Below are 13,000 nucleotides of genomic sequence, written 5' to 3'. Positions count from 1 at the left end.
GGTAAGAGCATTACATGATTACGCCGCTGCTACTACTACAGCAGATACTCGAAGATGGCATTATTTGCAGACAATTCATTTTCAAAAAATCTTTTAAAACCAATTACCGTATTTTTCGGACTATAGAGCGCACCATACTAGCACCTTCAATTAAAAAATAAAATAAAATAAAAACTGGAAGCTGCTCTCGGTTTTCCATTAGGACCCAGCAGAATGCCTCGTCCTAATAAATCTGCTGGACGCAGCACTCCGTCTCCAAAGCCAAACCATGGTTTCGTTCACACCGAGCTTATAAGTGTAGCGGCTCTGTTTCCCTCCTGTAGTGCCAACCCTCAACTTAAAAGCTGCATGATATGAGTTTGAAAACATTTCTCCGTCGTGCCTGCTGCTAGCATGTGCTTGTTCTAAATGAAAATTAGCACGTTCTTCTTTGATTTACAATTTTGACTTCTAATGATTCACTTCCTGCTAGAGAGCCCCCTGGTGGTTGAAGAAAAATACACAGAAAAGCCACAGCGGGCTACAATCCGCATGGTTCAAAGTTAAGGAAAAAAGTAGCAGCTTTTAGTCCGGAAAATACGGCACCATAGTGAAATTGAATAATTTCCACGGCACACCTGACGATCACTCACGGCACACTAGTGTGCCGCGGAACAGTGGTTGAAAAACACTGGTCTAGACCCCTCAGATCTTCTGGTTCTGGTCTGCTCTGCATACCCAGAACCAAACGAGGAGAAGTAGCATTCAGCTTCTACGCACCACAAATTTGGAACAAACTACCAGAAAACTGTAAAACAGCTGAAACACTGGGTGCCTTTAAATCTCAACTTAAAACCCACCTGTTTAGAGTTGCTTATGGCTAAATTAGGGTTAGAGTGTGGGTTTTGATGTCTTTGATATTTTTGTTGTATTTTAAAAAAAAAAAATTTCTTTAATGTTATCTTTACTTTTTAATTTCTTTTTATTTTTCTTTCTCACTGTTTCCGTTTTAATGCTTTCTTAAAATCTCTTTCCCACTCTCACTGTTTATTCAATGTCACATGCTGTTTTTATCTTAATTATGTGAAGCACTTTGAAATGGCTTGCTGCTGAAACAAATAAAATTTGATTGATTGACTGTGTTGCCCTGCGACAGACTGGCGACCCGTCCAAGGTGTACCCAACCTCTCGCCCGGAACGTTAGATGGAGATGGGCACCAGCACCCCTCCCGACCCCACTAAGGGATAAGGGTGTAAGAAATGGATGGATGGATGGATGGATGGATGGATGATTGATTGATTTGTTGTTAATTGCACTCTGAAAAGTGTTTTTTGGGCTTAAGTTCATCTTATGGACTTATAGCATGATGAACTCCTCATTTAAAGCTGATGAACCTCACCTGTGCCAGTGGTCCATCTCTGTGCTTCAGCCTGTTGGAGACGAAGTCTATGAGCCAGTCTCCTTCTCTGAGGTTAGCACACAGAGGATGGCCAAGGTCATTAGTGGGACGGATGTCCGCCAACACAGATATCAGACCTGCAAGAGACATAACACTCATGGTACAACATTTTTGGGACATTGTGTACACCTGTTGAACTTGACTCAGTAAGAAAAGAATGGTATCTCTTTAACATGAACCTTGTAGTCCTGAATACTTCAGGCCCTCCCAGCCTGGGATGCTGTAACAGCCTCCACCGTCCTCTTGTTCTTCTGCTTCGCAGCGAAACAGCAAGATGTTCATGTCGGCTAGCGTCAGCTTAGACATTAACCTGTGAAACACAACTTCACGCATCAAATAGCCCATATCTGCAGCTTTACATAATTATAATATACATGACACCATATCACCCACTGCCAGCAGTCATCTTGTGACCCTGTCACAAGATGGCAGGGAAGTCTCGGATCCTGTATCATTAATTATGGAAATATGCCAAAGTGATGAAAAGACACGAAGAAATCTATACTGCAGCTCTATTGGAGTCAAAGAGATTATTTTTCTCCAGATTAAGACTTGCTAGCACAACCTGAAGTCATGAGAAGAAACTGTTATAAGACAAGATGGTCCAGGGTGTGCAGCAAGCTGTCAGTCACAGTCTCACAGACTTGCTGTAGGCTATTCCATTGTATTTTTGCTTTGCTTCAGTAGTCAAGATTTTGTATCTCCATAAAGTTTATAAGTTTTCAGCCAATGAGCTGTTAAGATAAACACCAGGTCACTCCATTATATACAACCAAGTAACACAAACTGTTTATTATTCCCTACAAAAATTGGATAAGTAAGGTTGTGTTGTTTTAGATTCAGGATTTACTGGACTACCAAGTACCCGATTGATCCATGCCTCTCACTTTAAATGAACACAGTTTTATATATATATTGGAAAGTCACAACATATGTGTGTGTTGTGTGCAGTAGTCTGTTAATCACATAAATTTATGTTAAAAGTAAAACCAAAGTAAATTTCACTTCACTTTCACTCAAACATTGGACAGCTTTAAAAAAAAGTCCTAAATACCAAGACAAACACTGCAGCTTGGAACCTAAACTTTTACCACTTCAGACATTTCTAAAACTAACAATAAATATTAATAATTATCACTGGAGATAGTAATGCAAAAATTGCACTTTAAAAATGATGTAGCTTTATGTTATTAAAGCTAAAGTTTAATCAGTAATACTTTTATAACAAATTTATGTCAGAACATGATGTCTTGGTTAATGTCAAAGATTTTTTTTTAATAATGTCAACTTTGTATTAAAAGTGTCGTGAAATATTCATGTGAATAAGACTTATTCATGAATATAAATATTCATGAAGACTTACTCATGTTCAAGACAGGCGTTACGTCATGTTTATGACTGTGTCATGACAGTCTTATTCACAACCCGTCAAATAAAGTGTTACCCAGATTTGTATGACCCGCAGCTCTGGCCTGAAGGGATCTTCATAAAGTGCTTTTATGAGAAGCTCAGAGCAAGGTTCTCAGTAGGGTTGGAAGAAATTTCAGGCAACATTTAGTTCAGTTTTGTCTAAACATTAACGTGGTTTTATCTACTAAATAGAAGCTGCCAGCTGACAGCCATACATATATCAGTGAAGCATGGTATACAACATCATGGCTTAAATCACTGTATATGTACTGCTGATGCACATGAATGCATAACCAATGTGGAGATTTTGTATTCCTTGGCAACAACTGATCACATTCCTGTTTATCTGGAATTAAACTGTGAAAAAGTGCCAGAGTTGCTCAGTTATGAGAATAGCATATGTAGTAGGAAGCTGATTTGGAGTACAGTGACTGACAAGGATATTAGCAAATATAACTTGCTGCTGGATAAAAGTCCAAGCAATATTTCTATACATAGGGAAACTTTGTTGTGTGTCAATACTAACTGTGAACATATGGAGTATAAAAGTGAGTTAAATACTATGTTTCAGAAGATTACTGATTGCATTAATAATCAGGTGCTTTGAACAAAAAAGGTCAACAAAATATGCGTCAGAACCAGGTTGGACAGAGTATGCCTCTACATTTCATGTTGAGTCTGGAGCAGCCTATAAGGTTGGGTTGCTACAGGGAAGCCAAGATCTGTAATGACTTTAGAGTTTAAGAAAATTGCAAATGCTAAATTTAAGAAAGCTGTCTGCTTCCTAAAAAGGTATGATCAGAGAATCATTTGCAAATAAACTCCAGTATAATAATGTGTCTGAGGTTTGGGAGGAGATAAAGTTCATTAACAGCAGTAAGCCTCTGCTGCCGGCAAATATTTCAGATGTTACTGGAAATAAGAAAATTGTGCAAATATGGAGGAAGCATTACTGTAGAATTTTTAATTGTATAAATAGTCAGAGGTTCAGTGTTGGTAATATTGATTACTATAACGGCATGATTCTTAGACCAGATGAAGTATGTGTTGTTATTGAGAAAATGCCATTAAATAAAGCATGTGGTCTTGACCAATTACAGTAGTCCCTCGCCATATCGCAGTTCACTTTCTGCGGTCTCACTGTTTTGCGGATTTTTATTTTTTTTTCTTTTATGCAGCACTGCATTTTTTTTTATTCTGTGACAACATTCTACTGTATGAATCAGACCACTTTGTTTTGTATCTTGATTGGGTCAATTGACATCAAAGCGCTTTGTTCTGCGTCTTGATTGGCCAAGAGAGAGTCGTCTACGTTGCAGCCTTTGTTCTTAAACTGTAGTATTCATATCATTCCTGATCGCTTTTGTTTTAATACGGTAGTGTTACTTCACGGTGAAGTGTGTTGGCAATTTTTTTTTTGTTCAAAAAGTTGGATTTATTTCAAAATTAAAGCCATCATTGAGAAAGGGGGGTACAAACCTGGACAGGTTTTTAATATGGATGAAACCGGACTGTTTTGACTGCCTTCTCGCACCTTCATAATGAAGGACAAAGCTAAAGCCCTTGGGTTTAAGGCCCAAGAAGACTGTGTGACCGTGATAATGTGTGGAAATGCCGCAGGATTTCCACACATTGAGTGAGCCTTGGCTCACTTATAAATGAGCCAGGGCTCATTTATAAGTCAAAAAACCCAAGAGCCCTAAAATACAAAAACAAAAATGCGTTGCCTGTGTACTGGATGCACAACGCCAAGACCTGGATGACAAAAGTGCTCACCTCAAACTGATTTCAGCGTTGTTTTATCCCGGAGATGAGGCATTATCTGAGAGAGAAAGGCCTCGACTTTAAAGTGCTTCTGCTCATGGAGAACGCAGGAGGCCATGTTGCTGATTTGTCGTACGATGACGTGCAAATAGAATATCTGCCGCCAAACACCACATCGCTGATTCAGCCTATGGATCAAGGGATCATCTGCGCTTTCAAAGCTCTCTACACCAGGAATGCGCTGCAACATCTGGTTGAAGCTGTGGACTTGGACCAAGACTTCTCACTTAAGGCTTACTGGCGTGAATACAACATTGCATTGTGTCTCCTAAATATTGAGAGGGCCATTCACGAGATGAAGAGTGAAACTTTGAATGCCTGCTGGAAAAAACTGTGGCTAGAAGTGGTCCACGATAAAGGATGCTCTCCTGATGATCTCCATCACTCTGCGGTAGATAGAGCCGTGCAACTAGCAAAGCAGCTCAGAGGAGATGGCTTCACTAATATGACTCCTGATGACATAAATTCCCTGATTGAAGCCCCCTCACAACCATTAACAGACGAAGACCTGACGGAAATGCTAAGCCCGCAAGTGAAGAAGATGAGGAAGAGGAGGAAGACAACACAAGTGTTGAAGAAGAGGAGGAGGTCAGACTAACACTTGATCGCCTGGCAACCATGGTCAGGATGGCTAATAAACTTCAGCGAGTTGCACAAGAGTGGGACCCCGTGATGTACCGCTCTTTACAGGTCTCTAATATCATTGAAAGTGGCATGTCAGTGTATAAGAACATCCTCGCCCAGAAACAAATTGAGCGACAGCAACTCCCAATAAACATGTTCCTCATTCGGAAAAAGACACCAACACCCAGGCTTGCGGAAAACGTTACTGATGAAGGTGGGGATGCAGCGCCATCAGAGCAACTGTAATATATTTTACCGGGTGAGTAATCATTCAAAATTTCATCGTGTTGTTAAAATTATGTAGGTTTCTGAGAGTGTAAACTGTGTGACAATGTGGAAAATGTTAATGACAGTTTTGAAAAGATTTATAAAGAGTGCAAAGCGGGGTTATGGGGCCTTAACATTTGAATAGGGAAAAATTAAACAGTCACCACTTTGTGGATTTTATTTATTGTGGGACGTTTTCAGAACCGAACCCCTGCAATAAACAAGGGACCACTGCATCTGCAGAGCACCTGAGGTGTTCTAATCAAAGAACTCATGTGTTACTTTCACTATGTGTCACAGGTTTTCTAAACCATGGCATTTTACCTGACTCCATATTATCAGTACTTTTAGTGCCAGTAGTAAAAGAAAAAACTGGGAAATATCAAGTAATGACAATTACAATCGCCTTCAAGAATGCACAACAACTGATAATCAGTTTGGTTTTAAACGTAAGCTTAGTACTGATTTATGTATTTATTTATTGAAGGAAATTGAAAGTAAATATAAGACAGAAGACTTTTATTAATCACCATAAGTTGTTTATAAAGCTGCAAAGTAGAGGAGTCCCTGCATATTTAATCAGGATATTACTCGTTATGGCTATTGATCACTCTATGCAAGTTAAGTGGGGCTCGGAGGTTTCTGAACCCTTTTCTGTATCTATTGGAGTCCTGTTCTTTTTAATTTGTATCTTGGTGATTTGTCTGTTGAACTAAGTGATTCACTAAGTACATAGACATTAATTATTTTAATATCTATGTACATTAAAATAATTTAATGTACATAGAAATTAAATTAGTTAATGTCTGCATACTGCTGCATGCCTATAGTGCTGGCATGCAAAAGTTACTTAGGATATATGCTAGGGTATGGTCTCTAGTTTGATATAATTTTTAATTGTAAAAAGATTGTTATGATTGTCACAACTAAGGAGGATCAGAAGATTAATTTTCCTTCCTTTTATTTTGCAAATGAAGTGTTGAGTTTGGTTAATAATGTCTAATATCTTGGTCATATTCTGAGGAGTGAGCTCTGTAATGATGATGATGATGATGATGTGAAGCACAATGTTGTAAGTTGTACATGCAAGCCAATATGCTGGCACAAAAATTTTGCATGTGTAAAGACGAGGTTAAAGTGTCTCTTTTTTCAACTTATTGCATCTCGTTTTATGCAGCTCACCTGTGGTGTAACTCCAGTAAGGCTATGATGAAGAAATTGCAAATAGAATTATTCTGAGTAGAATTTTAGAATTCTCCTCACGTCGGACATCTGCAAGTCGAATGTTTGTCATGAATAACTTACCAAGTTTTCATGCTTTGTTGAGGAATGTCATGTATAACTTTAAGTGCCGCTTGGATTTATCAATCAACTCAACTCTGCAGTTGTCAGACCTCCGACAACTGCAACACATAGTGATTCTAGTTTTTTTAAATTTAAATTTTAATATATTAAATATTTTTACTTGATTCATTTTATTTTTATTCTTTTATAAATGATATGGACTACTTTTTTCTCTGAAATAAAGATATACTATTTAATTCAATTTATTTATATACCATAATGAAATGAGAAAAAGGAAATCCTCACTGTGCAAGGGGTTTCTGCAGCACCTCTTGTGGATTCTCATCAGGTACACTGCCCCTCCTGTACTTTGGACTGAACTGGGACAGATAAAACCTCAACATGCCCACCAGCTTCTGTGCTTTGGGATCCAAACAGACTCTGGACAGAGAATTTAAAATAATTATTTTTAGTAATAACCAATAAAGGTTGCATTGACAAGCAGTAATAATGTACAAGAAATTGAAGGAGTTCAGAAACTGTGGGAGATGTACCTGAAGGCAATGATGCTACCAGGAGTCAATTTCTGGAATTGAATTTCTTGCACAAACTCTGAGCGGTCTTTAGAGGTCACTCCAGCATGTTTCACCACTGCACTTTTCACCATCTGTACACATAACAGAATTCCTTTACTATGAAACATATGTCTGTAACAGGCCTATTAGAACAATTATGGTTATAGTTGTCTACGGCAATAAAGACAATATATTTTTAAAGCTGAATACCACAGATAAGAAAATAAAAACATGTTGAAGATAGTTTTTCTTCCACATTTGTTCTGTGTATCTTCAGCCAAGGCATCAGGCTAGAGGTAGAAAAAGAACTCATCTAGAAAATCATCAGTAGTGGGTGACGATGGCCTTAGTACTCCATGTGGCTGTCACGGGTTCTTTGAACTTTGCTGCATACCCTCCCCTTCTCTTAACCCACTTTCCTATCTGAAAAATCTTAAATAAAAGACCACTACAGCTGGGAAAAAAACTTAAAACATACAAAAAAAGAAAACATCTTCAGTATGCACAACAGTTTTTACCGGTACATGCTCTTTTATTTCCACTGTGTATTCTGGCATGCCATTTATGTATTTCTCATCCTTCTTGTAACTCCCAGCCTCTCTCTCCACTGTCCTTGCCTCCAGTACAATTTCTTCAATCTTGCCTGAGGAGGGAAGAATAAATAAAACATGCTTCACAAACAAACATTTGTACAGAAATTGAACTAGCACAAAACACCTGCACATACATATCTGATATCTAACAAACATGATAGAGTCCTACCAGGTATGAACATAGGTGGGACATTGTTGCTGTACTGATGGGTTTTGGGGTTCTTGAAGGCTGTCCTACACACTGTTACCACAGACTGGTGTGTGCTGGGGCAGTGACGAGTAACTGCAACAATATCTGTATCAACCTGGTCCACATACACCTGAAAAATGGAGAAAGTTAGACATGATCCTGGGAATAGGAAGCATTGTGTCACTATGAGTTCAGACCTGTGAAAAGCCCTGGGCAGCCAGCTCCTGGTGTAGCTTGTTGAGAGCCAGTTTCCCAGCGATGATGCCGCTCTGAAAGCCAACTTCACCAGTAGAGATGGGTGCTGAAGAGGGATTCCACTTGGGATAAAAACGCTCCTCCTTCACCACAGATATCTGTTCTCACACAGACACAGATATGAGAGCAAATTATGTTATTAATTCATGTATTTATATCTTAGGTTTAAAGGTGCAGTAGGGCGTTTCACACCTTGCAACTCCCTCAACCCCTTCGGTTCCTGCCATGAACGTGAAAAACTGACAATTCTCCTGTAACTTTAGGTTGTTTCCCATTAGCACAGCTGCAGCACACTAATGATACTGAGATTAAATATGCTACAGGGAATGTGTAAGCGCTGCATACACAATGAATGACACTGCTAAGACATTCTTGTTGGCTCTGATTGGTTGTTTTGACTGGGAGCAGTGCATTTCTGAGGATGGCAGTAGGACCACTGGCAGCAGCCATAAGACCTTGATTGAACTCATCTGTCTCATACTGTACTGTTAAGAGATTATGACAGTTTAAAAACACACTTTTTATGTATGTACTGGTTCTGCTTACGGATGCCCTTTTCTGGGGCAAACTACAACACAAAAAGGATGTCTAACCTGATGTTAGACATCAGGTTAGACATTCAGTGGTTCTTAACCTGGGTTCGATCGATCCCTAGGAGTTCGATGAGTCGGTCTCAGGGGTTCGGCAGAGCCTCTGACTTTACTTGTGTAAAGTTGTAATGACGCGCCCTGCTTTGCCATCACTTGCTGCAGAGGATCACGTTAAATTGCTTAGCCAATCACTGCTGCGGAGGAGCACTGATTGAAGGAGTTCCACTCTCAGCATGGATTTGAACTTGTGTCTTTAATTACTTAAGCAAAACTCAGTTTTTACCAAATTCTGTAGCTTTCGGTGTACTTCTAAATCTGTTCTTTAGTCACATCTTTTCGGGGTTGCTACTGCCTCTAGTGGCGTGGGGGTGGTAACACAACTAATATAATTACATTACTAAATCAGAATACGGCAAAGTCTTTATTATTTATTATTAATTTTTCATTCTCTTAAGAACGTAGAGCTACTGTAATTAAATGATCTAAACGAGACCTTAAAGTGGTTCCAGTTTTTCTCGATGGCCAACCTGTTGAAACTGTGGCAAATTTTAAATACCTTGGTTGTTCCTGGACAGCCAGCTCAACTTTGCTGAAAACACTGACTATATTTTGAAGAACTGTTCTCAGAGACTCTACCTTTTAAGAAGAATTAATGATCTTGCAGTGATCCAACTAGACTCTAGTTGGGTCCACTGTGTATTCTGGCATGCCATTTATGTATTTCTCATCCTTCTTGTAACTACCAGCCTCTCTTCTCCACTGTCCTTGTCTCCAGTACAATTTCTTCAACTAGAGTCACCCCTATGTCTTGAATTTGGGGGAAAAAAATCATATTTTATTTATCACTACAGAAGAGTTCAGTGAATGTGCATATGAAACTGGTGGGTTCGGTACCTCAAAAAAGGTTAAGAACCACTGTGTTAGTTATTTGAATAGAACCCATTTTAACCTAAATCTAAACCATTAAATCGACAATTAATAATAAGTTGATTAATTGTTTTCATCCCTAATTGAGACATACTCACATCCAGCTTTCCAACTACAGACTATATGCTAAAATAAAAATAAGAATAAGCAAAGCGTAGGTAGTAAAAAGTGCATCTGAGCATGTGATCTTAAATAACCTGATGTGGGACCAGTTCATCATATCCTCTGGTGGAGCCAGTAGCACAGCAGGCCATGGAAACGATAGCAGAACTGGGCAACGAGTCGAGAGCTGACCGCAGCTGTAAACACAATCAGACCAACAAAATAAAATTGAAATCTGCTTTACGGTCAAAAACTGTCAAATTAAAAGTCAGGGGAATTTAAACCAAGATCCCTGAGGCCCCACAGAAAGTAGAGACTTATATGAAGCAGACAAGAGCACAGACCCACCTGAATGGGACACTCATTGTCATGGGTCACATCCAAGAACATGGCGTGAGCGATAGAAGGCATGAGAGGACGCAGGCTGGGCTGAACGAAGGCTCCGACTGGCTCTCCACCGTAACGATAGACCAGCCGGCCCTCTTCATGGCTGTCTCCGGCGGACATGGCCTCTGGCAGCAGGACCGGAGAGGACCAGAAGGGTTAGCTAAAACAGGATGTGCCATAACAACTCATGCACAAATATTACATCTTTATAGCTACATCAACAACTTTACAATTAGCAAATATATTTCAAAGTAAAAAGTCATTACAAACACTAAAACACACATTTTCCTTCCCCAAACCAGTTTTATTCATCTTTATTATTAGGACTTATTTAGTCTGATGGGGTGCATAAATGTCTGCTAAACTGAAGTAATGAAGTACACATCAAAGGTTTGCCTATACATAAAGTTGCATATACTGAGCATGCATAGTACTGTACCTCGTATGAGGGATGTAATCCCTAGTCTGGTAACAAAGATGTTATCCAGCTCCTCGCTGCCAGTGAACAGTTCAGCCACCACATACAGGCTAGGACACTGGCTTCTGGCCACATCCAACATGAACTAGAAATAGCAAGGCAAAGCAAAGCAGCAGGACGAGTGCAGAACCAGAGTGCAGGAAGTACAAGTGGGAAGAAATGGGAAAGAGAGAGCGAGCGTGTTGTGCAGGTATTGTGGGGGCAAACAGCCAATTTGATATAACAAGACGCCATAAGATGCAGCATGCAGCAGAATAGTTAAAGAAACAAAACGATGGAAAAACACCAAGGGCATGGAGAGGTCACATGCAAAAGGATGCAGTGATGAGAAAAAGACAAACAAAAGGGCAAGTTAATTTATATATGCATGTACCTCTTATGAGGCTGTTGATTCCCAGTCGGTTAACAAACACATTGTCTATGAGTTCACTGCCTGTAAAGAGCTCAGCTATTACATACAGGTTGGGTCTGACCTCTCTGGCTGCATCTAACATGAACTAAATGAGACAACAAGACAACATCACAGAGAGAGAGGGAACAACAGGCTGCTGTTATCACAGAATCATCTGGATGAAAATCAAGTTGGATTAAATATGTCAGAAAATCCACACAACATGATTGTCTCCAAACTAAACAGGATTTTCTTCTATTTTTCACACATGGCTGTATTAGTTTGTCAAAAGAAAACCTTAAAACTGAAATGCCTAGAAAAAGTCATCAGATAAACAGATTTATCACATTATAAATAAACTAATCTATTTTACTGGGTTTAGGGTCACTTAGGCTTCAGTTAGACTCAATGCAGAGTTTCTGTGGACATCATTTGTCATCATTCTTTTTTCAGCTCTTCATTTAGCTTCATATATCTTCTCATCAACTCTGATCAGCTTCCCTGGCTCTTGTAAAAAAAAAATATTCTCACAACACGATGCTGCCATCACCATGTTTCAGTGTGAAGCATGTGTCTTCATCAACATTGAGTTGAATGTAAACATCACAGAAACTAGAGAAAAATAAGGTAAAGTACAAATCCATCTATCTGCAGCATTCACTCGGTATAAAACGTTTCACAACATATGAGATGCCATACCACACTGTGCTGTGATGATTTTCTAACTTCTTTGAAGATCTCAAGTAATTCTCCTACAACACCTTTTTAAATTTTACAACTCCAAAGTAATTGAAACCTCATATTCTCAAATGACTACACAGAATTATTTAAATAGTTAATGAGAAACAACACTGACCACTTTAAAGTGGTTTTATTGCTAAATAATTCATCTATCATATCACATCCCCATTATTCTAATTTATAATGCTCAACCATTTAAAACCCCACTAAAATACTTTAAAGTTTTCAGTTGCAGTGTGATAAAATGCCAACAAAGTTCCAATTTGTGAATGATTTGGAAGGTATTATAAACCTACAATCAAACTGAGAAAGTGTAAAATGCAAACAGGTTATATAAAAGAATAATAAAGAAGACAGAATCCAGTTTTATTCTATTTATTCACCCATCTAAAGCTAAATTAGAATTTCTACTAACATAAATGACCTATTTCTTCCAAGTTCTAAACAATAGCTTGATTTAATAACAGTGTCCATTATCATCAAAGTTAGATCCTCACTAAGAAAACAAAATGATCACAATTATGAATGACCACCACATGATTGGAAGTCACATGGTTTCAGACTCGATCAGAATTGGGCATTCCATCTTGATAAGGGATCAGATATATACATACAGGTACGTACAGGGACTGGGGGGCTGGACCTTCAGCTCATAACCCTTTTTCCTTGATCCCCCAAGTGCCCTTTTTTGAGTTTTTTTTTTTTTTTGTTTAATAGTTTTATGTGTGTATTACAAGGTCTGCTTGTGCCCCTCATCTGGCTGCCCTTAGTCTAATAATAACTGGATGGATTTTCAGTGCCTGTGCCTCCATGTTGTTAAGACACCAAGCCCATGGTAAGGAGGAGGTGGCAGAACTGCGCCCTTTATCAATCAAATTATGGGCAAGATTTATTTATTCATTTCCATTTTTTCAACATACTGT

At 38.8% G+C, this 13,000-nt stretch overlaps 1 protein-coding gene across 10 annotated transcripts in view; it reads right to left on the bottom strand.

Moving 5' to 3' along the window:
* The window catches only part of agla (amylo-alpha-1, 6-glucosidase, 4-alpha-glucanotransferase a), a 159,911-nt gene that overhangs the window by 50,311 nt on the left and 96,600 nt on the right, over window positions 1-13,000 (bottom strand). For 9 of the 10 annotated variants that reach the window (XR_535914.2, XR_014084137.1, XR_014084136.1 and 6 more), the window contains 10 exons: window positions 11,319-11,442; window positions 10,429-10,592; window positions 10,176-10,277; window positions 8,404-8,559; window positions 8,186-8,336; window positions 7,942-8,066; window positions 7,403-7,515; window positions 7,155-7,289; window positions 1,619-1,749; window positions 1,380-1,516 (listed from right to left, as the gene is read on the bottom strand). Coding sequence is in view for 7 of the 10 variants with exons in the window: in XM_081597816.1 (XP_081453942.1) it covers window positions 1,380-1,516; window positions 1,619-1,749; window positions 7,155-7,289; window positions 7,403-7,515; window positions 7,942-8,066; window positions 8,186-8,336; window positions 8,404-8,559; window positions 10,176-10,277; window positions 10,429-10,592; window positions 11,319-11,442 (1,338 nt within the window). In the remaining 3 variants the exon portion in view is untranslated. Of the gene's footprint in view, window positions 1-1,379; window positions 1,517-1,618; window positions 1,750-7,154; window positions 7,290-7,402; window positions 7,516-7,941; window positions 8,067-8,185; window positions 8,337-8,403; window positions 8,560-10,175; window positions 10,278-10,428; window positions 10,593-10,906; window positions 11,031-11,318; window positions 11,443-13,000 lie in introns of all 10 variants that reach the window. The other variant, XM_008433500.3, reaches the window with a different exon arrangement.

This window comes from Poecilia reticulata, chromosome 17, assembly GCF_904066995.2.
Source record: "Poecilia reticulata chromosome 17, P_reticulata-male-v2, whole genome shotgun sequence".
NCBI lineage: Eukaryota > Metazoa > Chordata > Actinopteri > Cyprinodontiformes > Poeciliidae > Poecilia > Poecilia reticulata.
This window is presented reverse-complemented; position numbering and strand designations above follow the sequence as displayed.